The 12,540-nt window shown below is 43.4% G+C and overlaps 1 protein-coding gene across 1 annotated transcript in view; it reads left to right on the top strand.

Annotated features, from left to right (window-relative positions):
- The first annotated feature begins 1,218 nt into the window (after positions 1-1,218).
- Positions 1,219-12,540, top strand: part of LOC110287806 (cytochrome P450 3A11-like) — a 28,934-nt gene continuing 17,612 nt past the window's right edge. The window contains exons 1-6 of the mRNA XM_085836394.1: positions 1,219-1,289; positions 3,397-3,490; positions 5,814-5,866; positions 7,723-7,822; positions 12,245-12,358; positions 12,438-12,526. Coding sequence (XP_085692520.1) covers positions 1,219-1,289; positions 3,397-3,490; positions 5,814-5,866; positions 7,723-7,822; positions 12,245-12,358; positions 12,438-12,526 — 521 coding nt within the window. The remainder of the gene's footprint in view (positions 1,290-3,396; positions 3,491-5,813; positions 5,867-7,722; positions 7,823-12,244; positions 12,359-12,437; positions 12,527-12,540) is intronic.

Genomic DNA, 12,540 nt, shown 5'->3' with positions numbered 1-12,540 from the left:
AGAGTCAGAGGCAGTCCCTGTTGCAATTGTTGGGGGAATCTCATGAAGACCAAGTTGAACATCTTCTATGAATGTGTAGCTGCCCTAGGTCCAATCCCTGCATGAGTTTTGGTTAGTGGCTCAGTCTCTGTCAGTCCCAAGGTTTCAGGTTAGTTAACTCTGTAGATCTTCTTGTGGTGTTGTTAACCCCTCTGGCTCACACAATCCTATCCTTCACACTTCCACAGGACTCCTTGGGCTTTCTCTGATGATGTTTTACTGTGGCTGGCTATATTTCAATAGCTAATTTTAAATTTAAATCAATATCTCTCCCTGTCTCTGTCTCTGTCTCTGTCTCTGTCTCTCTCTCTCTCTCTCTGTGTGTGTGTGTGTGTGTGTGTGTGTGTGTGTGTGTGCGTGTGTGACAACTTTTTGTGTATAGAATGTATTCTGGTTAAATTCTCTCATTACCCCAATCCCATCAGCTTTAGTTTTTCCCTGAATATCTCCTTCCCATATTGTGAAATGTTTTGTGTCCTGAAGACTTTAGTGCCATGTGTGTGACTCTGGGCATGGAACTGTCCATTAGAGTCTTGGTCACCAGTCACAAGGGGATCACAACTGAGTATAATTCTTCCCTCTCTCAATAGACAGCAGTGAGTGGCAGAACATGTCTGTTTATCACTGGCACTACAGTAAAGGGAAAACAGGTGTTGAATTCTGATGGATAGATGTAGTAAAGGAATTTTTATGAGACCTGGTCTCCCATATCTCAGGAAGGTCTAAAACATTTTATATGGTTTTGAATTTTGTCTTTGAACTTCTGACGCCCCTGCTTCTACTGTATGGTGTATTTTTAAATCAAGCCAGCCTTGGTGAGGGGGTGTTTCATATTGTTGAATTTGCTTGAATTTCTGATAGAAACCAAGATTCTTTGGCCTTACTCACATGGCACTGTTGTTTACTGATGTCACACAGAACGTTATCTTAAAGGAGGTCAACATAGGCTATGAATGAACATATATAAACTGTCCAGGCAAAGAGATGACCAAAGGCCAAGAGATGCAGGGGTAATCCATCTACTGGCTGAATTCCTGGTGCCACCCATCTCCCCAGCACATAAGTACTTCAGGCTGTCCTCAGTGCAGCAGAGTAGGCAGAAGGGAAGACCTGCAGAGAGTCACACACACATCTGGAGGGAGAACGCTGAGGAGTAAAATTGCTGACACACAAGCAGGGATGAACCTGCTTTCAGCTCTCTCACTGGATACATGGGTCCTCCTGGCAATCATCCTGGTGCTCCTCTACCGGTGAGTGATCTTCCCAGTTCCTTCCCATACCATGTCCTCAGGATTGGGGTGATACTCAGACCTCTACTCTATTATTATCAGGAAGATCAAAATGATTATCAGAAGCAGGGGCTGGAGAGATGATGGCTCAGTGTTTAAGGGCACTGACTGTCCATTCAGAGGACACAGGTTTGAACCCCACATCCAAATGGAGCTCAGAATCATCTGTAACTATAGCTCCAGGGGATTTGACAACTTCCACATTCATAGCTGGTATGGTACTTAAGGGTGGTAGCTGTTGTAACCTGGCTAGCTCCTAAACAATTGAGACAGAGACCTACTAAGTTCATTAGCAAGCTTTAAGCACTATGACTGGGCAAGTTCTAAGCTATTCTAACCGACAAAGCTATCAACATTCCTGCCACAGGCCCCATTTTCCTTGCAGTGTGACCTTTCCCTGTCTTTCTCCATTCCATGTGTGTTTTCATGGTGAGCGCTCTTGGTGATTTCTTCTCATGCCTGACCTCCTGGAAACCTTCTTCTTCCTCTACCTGCCTGCAGGCCCTTCTTCTCTTGGACCCTAACATGCCTGTGACAAACAACTTGTTCTATTCTGCCCAGTAATTTGATGTAATTTATTAACCAATAAGAGATAGCTGGGGAGTATTCTTTAAACCCCATTGATACAAGGGATTCTTTATTCCTGATGAGATTGCCCATTTCTGACCAGTATCAAAGTCAGGGGTACAGAAACCAGCATCTGAATACAGAGAATGAAAGACCCTCCTCCAACATATAGCAAAAGATGAAATTAATGCTTCTAAAAAGTTTTCAAATTTTCATGCTTTCATTTATTTTGGTTAGGGGCAGCAAATGCTATAGTGTATGTGTGTGCATGTATCTGTTTTTGTATGTGTGTGCTTGTATGTGTCTGTCTGTCTGTCTGTCTGTCTGTCTGTCTGTCTGTCTGTCTGTCTCTCTCTCTCTCTCTCTCTCTCTCTCTCTCTCTCTCTCTCTCTCTCTGTGTGTGTGTGTGTGTGTGTGTGTGTGTGTGTGTGTGTGTGTGTGTGTGTGTGTGTGTGTGTGTCTAGGTCAGAAGTTAACTTTAGAGAGTCAGTTCTCTCCTATTATGTGGGTCCCAAAGACCAAACTCAGATTATCAATATTATCAGCCAATGCCATTTCTTGTGGAGTGATCTTGAAGGCCTCAAATAAAATGAGGACCAAGTTAATTTTTCATTTTAATGTTTTGGCCATATGGGAAATCAAGCCAGACCTATATATGCTAGGGAAAATGTTTACTTCTGAGCTCTAGCCCCAGTGGTACTAACTCTTCTTAAAGTTAATACTGACTTTATCCAGATCTGCTAGGCACCCAACCCAAGCTCTTCTACAACTTCCTCTTTTAGGGTTGAAATTTCTATGCCCAGCTTTAGTTACTTAGTTTGTATAATTGCACAGAAATATATATATATTAAAGGTTCAGGCACTAAGCTGACAGATTCTGAGCTATTCTAACCTGCCTGGCCTACTCCCCAACCTAATTCCCAACATTGTGGCATATTACCTGCCATTGTAGTCTTGCTCTGGCACCTCTCTCTTCTTTGTGTCCTGATTACTGAGTCCCCAGGTCCCAACTGAGATCCTTTCCCTCACTCTGGGCACAGAATTCTCATTTTTTTCTCTCTTGCCCAGCTATAGGCTGTTGTATCCTTGATTTGACCAATCAGAAGAAGCTGGATAAGAATATATTACAAAATACTGACTCAGGAGGTGCTTCATGATAAGGACAATACCAAAGTCTGAACCAGAGCTCTGCAGTGCATTTCTGGGTACACAAAACAGGAATTGAATGTACAGTGAACAAAACCATCTCCCAGTGGTTTAATGATATCACTTAGGCTAGTTATGACCTAACTTAGTTTTGGTTATCCCTAGATCCATGATAACTCAGCAAACTTGGATATCAGCAATTGGCTAACATGAAAATTCACTATTCACAAAGCTGTCTAGGAAATGGGGAACGAGGGAGCCCAGTTGTTGATTTGTTTCAGTTTTTGATGATGGTCTTGCTTGTCTCTTCTCTTCTGTGTGTGTGTGGATTCCAGTGTTTTTGTTTCCCTTATAGATATGGGACCCGTACACATGGACTTTTTAAGAAACAGGGAATTCCTGGGCCCAAACCTCTGCCATTTTTAGGCACTGTGCTCAATTATTACAAGGTGAGTGTTGATTTAGTTTTCCTTTTGGCTTCTGCTTGCGGCCAATAATATCTTAGTTCTATTAAATGCTTCTAATGAGGAAACCCTGAGATATCAGGTCCTCATACTCTGTTTTCTCTTGATTCCTGTCAATGTCCAATGGTCCTCTGGAACTACTTTTGCCATATAAAACTAATAAGATATCTGCATGTGTCTATATTTTATAGTATGTATTTAGGTATCTGTATGTCTATGAATATCCATAAATGTGATCAGGGGCATATGCATGTCTACGTGTGTGGATGTGGATGCTGCGTGTGTGTGTAATTTTATAGTATGTCTATGGGCATTTGCATGTGTCTGAGTGCCCATATGTGTGTGCAGGTGAATATGCATGTATATGTGTGCATTTGAGTTCAGAGGTTGACACTGTGTGTTTTCCTGATTGCTCTTCAGTTTATCCTTTGAGTCAGAGTCTCTCACTTTGACCTGGCTCTCTCTGACTTAATTAGTTTAGCTATCCAGATTGCTCTCGGGGTCCCTTGTCTCTGACTCTTGCAAATAGGTTCTATTACCTCCTGCCAGGTATTTACACAGACCTTCATGGTCAAATTCTATTATTCACAGAATGCTTTTCCCACTGAAGCATCTCCATAGCTCCCATTGTCACTACTCCATTTATTTATTTTTGGTAGAGGTTGTGAATATGCCACAGCACAGCAGGGCACATGTAGGTCAGAGTTCAGGTTGTGGGAGTCAGTCTGCTTTTGCTGAAATTTTAGTCTTAGGGTTAGAGCTCAGGTTATCAGGCTTGGTAGCAAGATCCTTTTCATTTGGAGCCATCTCACTGGCTCTAGTGTCAATTAATTGAAATTTACCTTGAATAAATTGCCCAGATCTCCCTGTCAATCAGGCTTGATACTGAGGATGTGATACTCTGATCTTGTGAGCAGTAAAGGAAGAGTTTGTTTCTTGCTCAGGATAGAGTCCAGGGAGGCACTGCTGTAGTTATTTGGAGAAAATCTTGAAGGGGTTTCCAACTTCTAGGACACCAATCTATATTTACTACATTAAAATTCTCTTTCTATGAGGTATTATGAGTGACACTTTTGTTATTTTTTCTGAATATTTCTGAAGCAGCAGTCTATCACACATCTCCCAGGACCCACATTTTGGAGGCATTTTATATACTTGATTTCTGTGCTTAATTGTTAACCCCATGAAGATTTTTCTATAACAGTAGACTGAGCATGTACTATTTATGTTTAGGTTTTTCAGAAGTAGAAAATGTAGCTTCTCTCTTTATTTAGGTATGGGGATCCTGGTTAGTGTCTGTTTCATCTAGAAAGATTTTATGTGTGTAATGCACGTGTGTGCGCATGTGAGTGCAGCACCTATGGAGGACAGAAGAGGGCTCTGGATTCCCTGGAGCTGGAATCACAGGTGGAGGCAAGATACAGGATATGGATTCTGGGGACGGAACTTGGACCCTTTGCAAGGTCAGCCAGTGCTCTAGGCTTAGTGACATGTTGTAGGTTTTGTTGTTCTTTTTGTTTTTCTTTTGCTGTTGTTGTTGTTGTTTTGGTACTGAGGATGAGATACAAATCTCACACATGCTTGGCAAACTGCTCTACTCTAGGTACTGCAATGTACCTACAGCCACCTCTCTTCCTTTAAAGGTAGCAATCTTAGGCATGAGTCTCAGTAGCAAGTGAGAATATTTGAGATAGGATGATGGCTGTCAGTCAGCTTAGATCCTTACCTACATAGAGTGTTTATTTTCTTCTTTTTCTTTTAAGGATTTGTTAAAATCAAAGACCCTAGGAAAAGTATGATTTAACAAACTTATTAGAAAATTGAGTAATGAGAATGTAATGTCCTTTGTAGGTAACCTGCTTTGAAACCTGCCCCATGGTCATCCCCCCAGACACACATTCCCAAACTCACACCCAGAGGTTGAGTGGCAAAGTTTGTGCTACTGTCTGCTCTGGATTTTCTTCCTACAGGATCTGTGCTTCTCTTGCACATTCTGTAAAACAATTGTATATTATTATTATTATTATTATTATTATTATTATTATTATTACTAGAGTGTGTTGTGTGTATGCATTTGAGTTGGTGTGCACAGTCCAAAGCACCAGGTGACATGTGTCCTGTTTTCTCATTCTGTCCTTCCCCACCAACCCATCCTGCTCCTGACACATCAAACATTTCTAAATAAGAGCTTTTCTCTGTCACAGACAATAAACCTGACTTCATGGGATCTGAGGATTTTCATGCTCTGGCTACAGAATGGTCAGTACATAGAGGTCAGTAATGGATTTCATGCTATTTCTCTTTCCAGGGTTTATGGAAATTTGACATGGAGTGCTATGAAAAGTATGGAAAAACATGGGGGTGAGCATTCTGGAAAGTTCCATCTAGTTGACTGTTTTTAGGAAGAGGCACTGCACTTGTGCAAGGATGGGAGCAGCCTGAAATGTATCCATGAGTAAAGGTGATAATGCCTCCTATTAACTGCCAGGGTTCAAAGGTCTAATTGACATGAAAACATTGCACACTGAGGCTTTTTGACAGGCTTTCATGTTCCATGGATTCAAGGTTTTTTTTTCTTCCAGTAATTATTAATTTTTTCAGTTTACAACCTGGTCACTTTCGCATTGCCCATGTCCTTCACACAACCTCCCCTCCCGAATCCTCTGAGAGTGTGGGGATTTTGAGTCTCTCTCCAGGCTTCAAATTTTATGTACTGTCTCTTCTAATTTGTTTTCTTCTCTGAAACTTTCTTTTCCTGACATGCTATGCATTGCTTCAGGTCCCAATGATATGCTCTGGCAAACGTCTTGTTCCATCTCCTTGCCACATTGTGTCATTTCCATATAGAAGCCCACATTCTTCATTTAATTATTGACTTTAGTATGCCATTTGACAGTAGGGGCAGTCTAATCTAGCTAAGGTCTTGGTAAATGATTCATGCTTAGTCATTCTTCTCATAGAGACTTCATTGTTTATGTTTTATTTTGCATCATATTTTTTCCTGGATTGGGGACAAGTATGCTGGTACATATATGCATGTCAGAGGATAACTTGTGGAAGTTAGTTCTCTAATTCCAGGTTACTGCACTCATGTCATCAGGCTTGAAACAGGTGCCTTCATCTGTTGAACCATCTCCTCAGCCCATTCCAAGATTTTTTGATAAAGGTGTATATCAGATGACAGCTTGTACCAGTCAGTTCTCACTTTCCAACACATAGATCCCAGGGACTGAGCTGACCTCATCAGGTGCCTCTACCTTTGGACCATTTATTTTTCTCCTTCCAGGAACTAGCTGTGTGCAAATCTTCAGACAGGGTCAGGACCCTAATCCATTTGCCAGAATGTTGACAGTCATGCAGAGGGCATGTGGAGGCTCTCCAGCTACAGTGAAATCAGGAATACAGAAGAAATCCTATCCAGCTCTCCCCTCTGCTTCCTGACTCTCATGCTCTTTCTGTCCTGTCTTCCAGACTACCTGAGCTTTGGAGAAGTAGATACAAGCACCTCAGTTAAATTCTGTGTTTTAATATCATTGTATCAAAACCAGGATCTGCACTCTAGGCAGGTACCCTAATACTGAGCTGCATCCCAACACCAGATGTTGACATATTCTAGCATTTTTAATATTATTTTTTTTTCTTTTTCAAGTCAGGGTTCCTCTGTGTATAGCCCTGGTTGTCCAGAACTTGCTTTGTGAACCAGGCTGGCATTGAACTCAGAGATCTGCCTGCCTCTGGCTCTGGTGTACTGTAGAGGTATTGGAGATTCCTGGAGCTAGTGTTAGAGGTGATTGTGAGCTACCCAATGTAGGTGTTAGGATCCAAACTTAGGTCCTCTGCAAGAGCAGCATCTGCTCTTAACTGTGGAGCCATCACTCCAGTCACTTGCAATATTTCAAATATGCAAATTCATAGAAAATGGTATAGGTGATTCTCACATATACACATCTAGACTTGCCAAATTTCCACCTATTATTTCTAAGTGTGGTGCCTTACAGAGCTGGTTTGTCTTGAAGTGGCTCTTTTTGTCTTGAATGACATTAATTATCATTTTCCAAAGACTCCATTGAGGACATGGTCAGAATTCCTAAGCTGAACTGGGAACTCCTGTGACCATGTATTGTATAAGCAGAGTGAGGGTCCTGAAGCATTAGGATCAAAGTCTGGCTGTGGCTCTCACATCAGAACCTGGTTCATCAGCTGTCTTCCCCACACAGGTTGTTTGATGGTCAAACGCCTCTCCTAGCCATCACGGACACAGAGACGATTAAGAATGTGCTAGTGAAGGAATGTTTTTCTGTCTTCACAAACCGGCGGGTAGGTCACATTGGTTTTTCATTCATTAATTTATATATTCATTTTACATACTGTTTGCAACACCCTTTCCTCTTTTTCTCCCAGTCCCACACACACACACACACAAACACACACACACACACACGTGTGTGTGCATATATATATATATATATACATATATTCATTTTACATCCTTATTGCAGCACACTTCCTGTTTTTATCCCAGTCCTACCCTTACTGATTCCTCCTCCATAGTCCCATCTTCTTCTCTCCAGAAAAGGGGAAGTCCCCCTTGTGTACCATCTTGCCCTGGGACATTCACCAGCATCAGGACTAAGTGCATCCTCTCCCACTGAGGCACAACCAGTCAGTCCAGCTAGGGGGAGGAGATCTAGTGTCAGGCAACTGATTCAGAGACAGTCCCAGCTCCAATTGTTAGAAGATCATCACAAAGACCAAGCTGTACATCTGACACTAATGTGTAGGGAGCCTAAGTCCAGCCACTATAAGTAATTTGGTGATTCAGTCTCTGTGAGTCCCCATGGTCCCAGGTTATTTGACTCTGTATGTCTTCTTTGGGGTCTCTGACCCTTCCAGCTTACACAATCCTATCCCTGAATCATCCACATGACTCCCCAAGTTGTAGATGATGTTTGGCTCAGGCTCTCTGCCTTAGTCAGGGTTTCTATTCCTGCACAAACATCATGACCAAAATGTAAGTTCAGAATGAAAGGGATTATTAAGCTTACACTTTCCATATTGCTGTTCATCACCAAAGAAAGTCAGGACTGGAACTCAAGCAGGTCAGGAAGCAGGAGCTGATGCACAGGCCATAGAGGGATGTTCTTTATTGGCTTGCTTCCCATGGCTTGCTCAGCTTGCTTTCTTATAGAACCCAAGACTACCAGCCCAGAGATGATACCACCAACAAGGGCCCCTTCCCCTTGATCACTAATTAAGAAAAGCCTTACAGCTGGATCTCATGGAGGCACCTCCACAGCTGAAGCTCCTTTCACTGTGATAACTCCATCTTCTGTGAAGTTGACACAAAAGCAGTTAGTAGAGTATCTGCATCTGTTTTCATCTGTTGCTGGATGAATCTTCTCAAGAGTCAGGTATGCTGGGTCTCTTCTAGAGTATCATTTCTAATATCACTTACACACTGATAAAACACACACACACAAACAGACAGATATATACAACACACACACAGACACATGCATAGATACAGACATAATGACATAGCACAGGAAGGCAGACACATACAGATACACTATACAGATAGACACATAAAGACAGACAGGCATACAGAAAAACAACAGACAGACAGACAGACAGACAGACAGACAGACAGACAGACAGACAGACACACACACACACACACACACACACACACACACACACACACACCAGCTAATTTCAATATGCATTGGCTAGTTTAATGGTTTGGTACTTCTAATCTTTTCTGAGGCTAGCAAACATTCCATTCTGGTATTGCAGAGTTAACATTCTTTAAAATCAGTATTTCAACTCTGCTACTGCAGACCCAATTGGGAATGTGGTCACTAGAGTCACTTATCTGAATTCTTACATGGCTGGCCTGCCCTATGCTCCTCTCAAGGTGATTTAGCTTCTTCCTCTCTTTCCCAAGCCCAGGAATCCTAAAAGTCCTGCCTCTATCTGTTATGTACATGAATTGGCTGTTGGCATCTTTATTTACCAATTGGAGCCAACTGTGGGTAGGGTCCCTCAGTGTCTTATGTACAGGTACTCCTGTTAGCATTTTGGGGGATGAAAATTGCGTTATAACACAAGAAACATTAGGCTGAACCCATACAATAGTGAAGTAATCCTTTAAAAAATCCAAATACTAAATACTTTGTGTCCAAGGCTTAGGGAGATGGCTCGATCATTGGGTTAAAGGACCTGAGTTTGGATCCTCAGCATCCACCAAAAGCTGGGCAGAGTAACATTCATGTGTGACTCTTGAGATGTATGTTGAAACAGATAGATCTCAGGGAATTGTATGCTAGTGACTCTACCCAAATCAGAGACTTCTACATTCACAGAGAGACCTTGCCCAAAAAATTCCATAGAGAGTTGTAGGGGAAGACACCTGACCTCTGGTTTCCACATGAGCACACATGGGAATTTGTACCTGTAAGGTTATGGGGGGTCCTGCTTCTGATCCTATATAGGGCATGGTCACTTGGGTAGTCCAGATGTGGGAAATTGACCATGCTTAGCCCATGCTGTGGCCAGGTGGGTGTTGAGTGGTAGAGCAGCCACAGAACACCATACCAGGGGTGAGAAAGCACAGTCTGAGGTGTGGGACACCAAGAACTGGCTCAGGGGTCCTCAAGCTTACAAGGAAGCTAGAACTGTCTGGGTCTCAGGTTCATGGATATCCAGGCACCACTGGAAACTGTGGAAGAGCTGAGAATGGAGTGGGGGCCCCACAGGCTGGATCAAGCCTGGGGCCACGTGTTGGGAAAAGAAAAGGGGGGCCCTGGGGAGAAGGGCGAATGGAAACCCACACCCGCCAGAGTTTTACATATTCTCTGGTCTGTCAGGCGTGGGAGGGCTGCATGTCCCTTCCACTCATCCCTGGGTAATCATCTAAGCCTCTGACCCATTCTTCAGGGGGTGGTGGCAAGGGACAGCCCTACCTGGGAGTCCCAGAGCTACTTTGCTAAATCCACTGGGGTTATGGGAGAGAGGGATGAGGGAAGCGGTTCCCAACACTGACAAGAGTGAGTGCAGAGGATCTTGGCTGGAGCACAGGAAGGACTGCTAATGAGAGATTAGAAACAACCCATTAGGAGAAAGCCTGTCCCATCCCCCAAGCACAGTAGGCCTTGATGAGCAGAGGCATTCTATGGTTTAATATCTTTATTGTAGAAAGACAGGGAGGAGGAGAGGAAAGGAGGGGAGGGGAGGGGAGGGGAGGGGAGGGGAGGGGAGGGGAGGGGAGGGGAGGGGAGGGGAGGGGAGGGGAGAGAAGACTAGAGAGATAGAGAGAGTAGAGAGAAGAGAGAGGAGAGGAGAAGAGAGGAGAGAGGAGAGGAGAAGACAAAGAGTGAGGAGAGAAGACAAAGAGAGAGGAGAGGGAGTGAGGAGTAAGAGGGAGACAAGTAAGAGAGTGAGCAGCAAGAGCATAAGATAGCGAGGTGGGGGCCTAACAGCCCCTTTTATGGTCTTTACTGTTGCTAGGTAACTAGGTAGGAGTTTAGCCTGAAGGTCAGAAGCTTGGGCCACTGCCTATGTGACTTCTAGCCATGCTTCTCTTGTGGGGGCTGTTTGCGTGGTAACTTATGCAGGGTCCAGAGTTCCAGGTGCATAAGGGAATGCCTAACGTGTCATGAAGGAGAATTATCACCCTTTAGGGTTCAGACCTCAGCTCAAGTGGAGACTAGCCTGTCTTAGCATAGCCCAATTCCCCATAGCCAGGGGATAAAAGAGGGAGCTCTGGCTGGTCCAGCAGGGAAAGTCTTTGGCTTGATGGCTAGCTGCATTCTTGAGCTTAGGCTTGGTGGCACCCATATGTGAGAGCACAGAGAGACTTTCTACAGGAGACTAGATGGTGGCTCTATAGGCAAAGGCCTTCTGCATGGCTCCCCATGGCAGATCCAGATAAAGAAAGGCAGTCCAAGGTTTTAAGACATTTATTATCAAGGCAGAAAGTGGATTGTGAAACCATACCCCACTTCTCAGGTGTGCCTAAGGTTAAATATCTTTTGCAGGGAGGAGTGTCTGGGAAAGAATGCTTAATGGATAAGCCCTCCAGGCCTTTAGATACCTCACTAAAATGAAGATTTCTCATGAGCCTATGTGACCACAGGTCATGTCCTCTACATATGGAGAGGCTTGGGGCAATGCCCTTATGTGACTGAGGCCACAAACCTATGTGAGCTACAACTAGTGACAGGGTCCTGATGCCCAGTAACCAGCAAAGCACCTATAGTCTTTTCATAGTTTCTGGGGCTTCAAGCATTAGTTCAACCAGGAACCAAGCTACCTTTCATAGTTCTACATGCACCAGCATTCATATGTACACACCACACACACACACACACACACACACACACACACAGAGAGAGAGAGAGAGAGAGAGAGAGAGAGAGAGAGAGAGAGAGAGGCTGAAGACATCCTCTTCACATTGTTCATGTTGTAAATACAAAGCTGGAGAACTTGTCTGATACAAAATTAACTTTCTAACTTTCTCCAAGCCAAATTCCAACCACACAGCTCTAGAGATGGACTAAGGCTTGTTTTCACCTTGTCCCCAACCCCTGGACAAAGTTTTCCAACCACAGAGAAATTTCTTTTTAAAAGAATCCTGGAACATAAGGGGTTGAAAGCACAATAGGAAGATGAGTACATAGCTCATTTCTCATAGGCTGTGAGGCATTCTGAGGTTCTTTCTTTCTTTTTTGACTCTAGGATTTTGGCCCAGTGGGGATAATGAATAAATCTATCTCAATATCTAAGGATGAGGAATGGAAGAGATATAGAGCTTTGCTGTCCCCCACATTCACCAGTGGAAAACTCAAGGAGGTGAGTGAAATTCTTTTAACTGCAGCCTGAGTTACTGGAGTCTTCATCCTAACTGTGGATGCTTCTCTGTTTTGTGTAGATGTTCCCTGTCATTGAACAGTATGGAGACATTTTGGTAAAGTACTTGAGGCAAGAGGCAAAGAAAGGCAAGCCTATTACTATGAAAGAGTGAGTGCTGGTCC

The sequence above is a fragment of the Mus caroli genome, unplaced genomic scaffold, assembly GCF_978045245.1.
Source record: "Mus caroli unplaced genomic scaffold, Mus_caroli_1 scaffold_4, whole genome shotgun sequence".
NCBI classification, from domain to species: domain Eukaryota; kingdom Metazoa; phylum Chordata; class Mammalia; order Rodentia; family Muridae; genus Mus; species Mus caroli.
The sequence above is the reverse complement of the archived record's forward strand: the minus strand, read 5'-3'. Positions and strand labels throughout refer to the sequence as shown.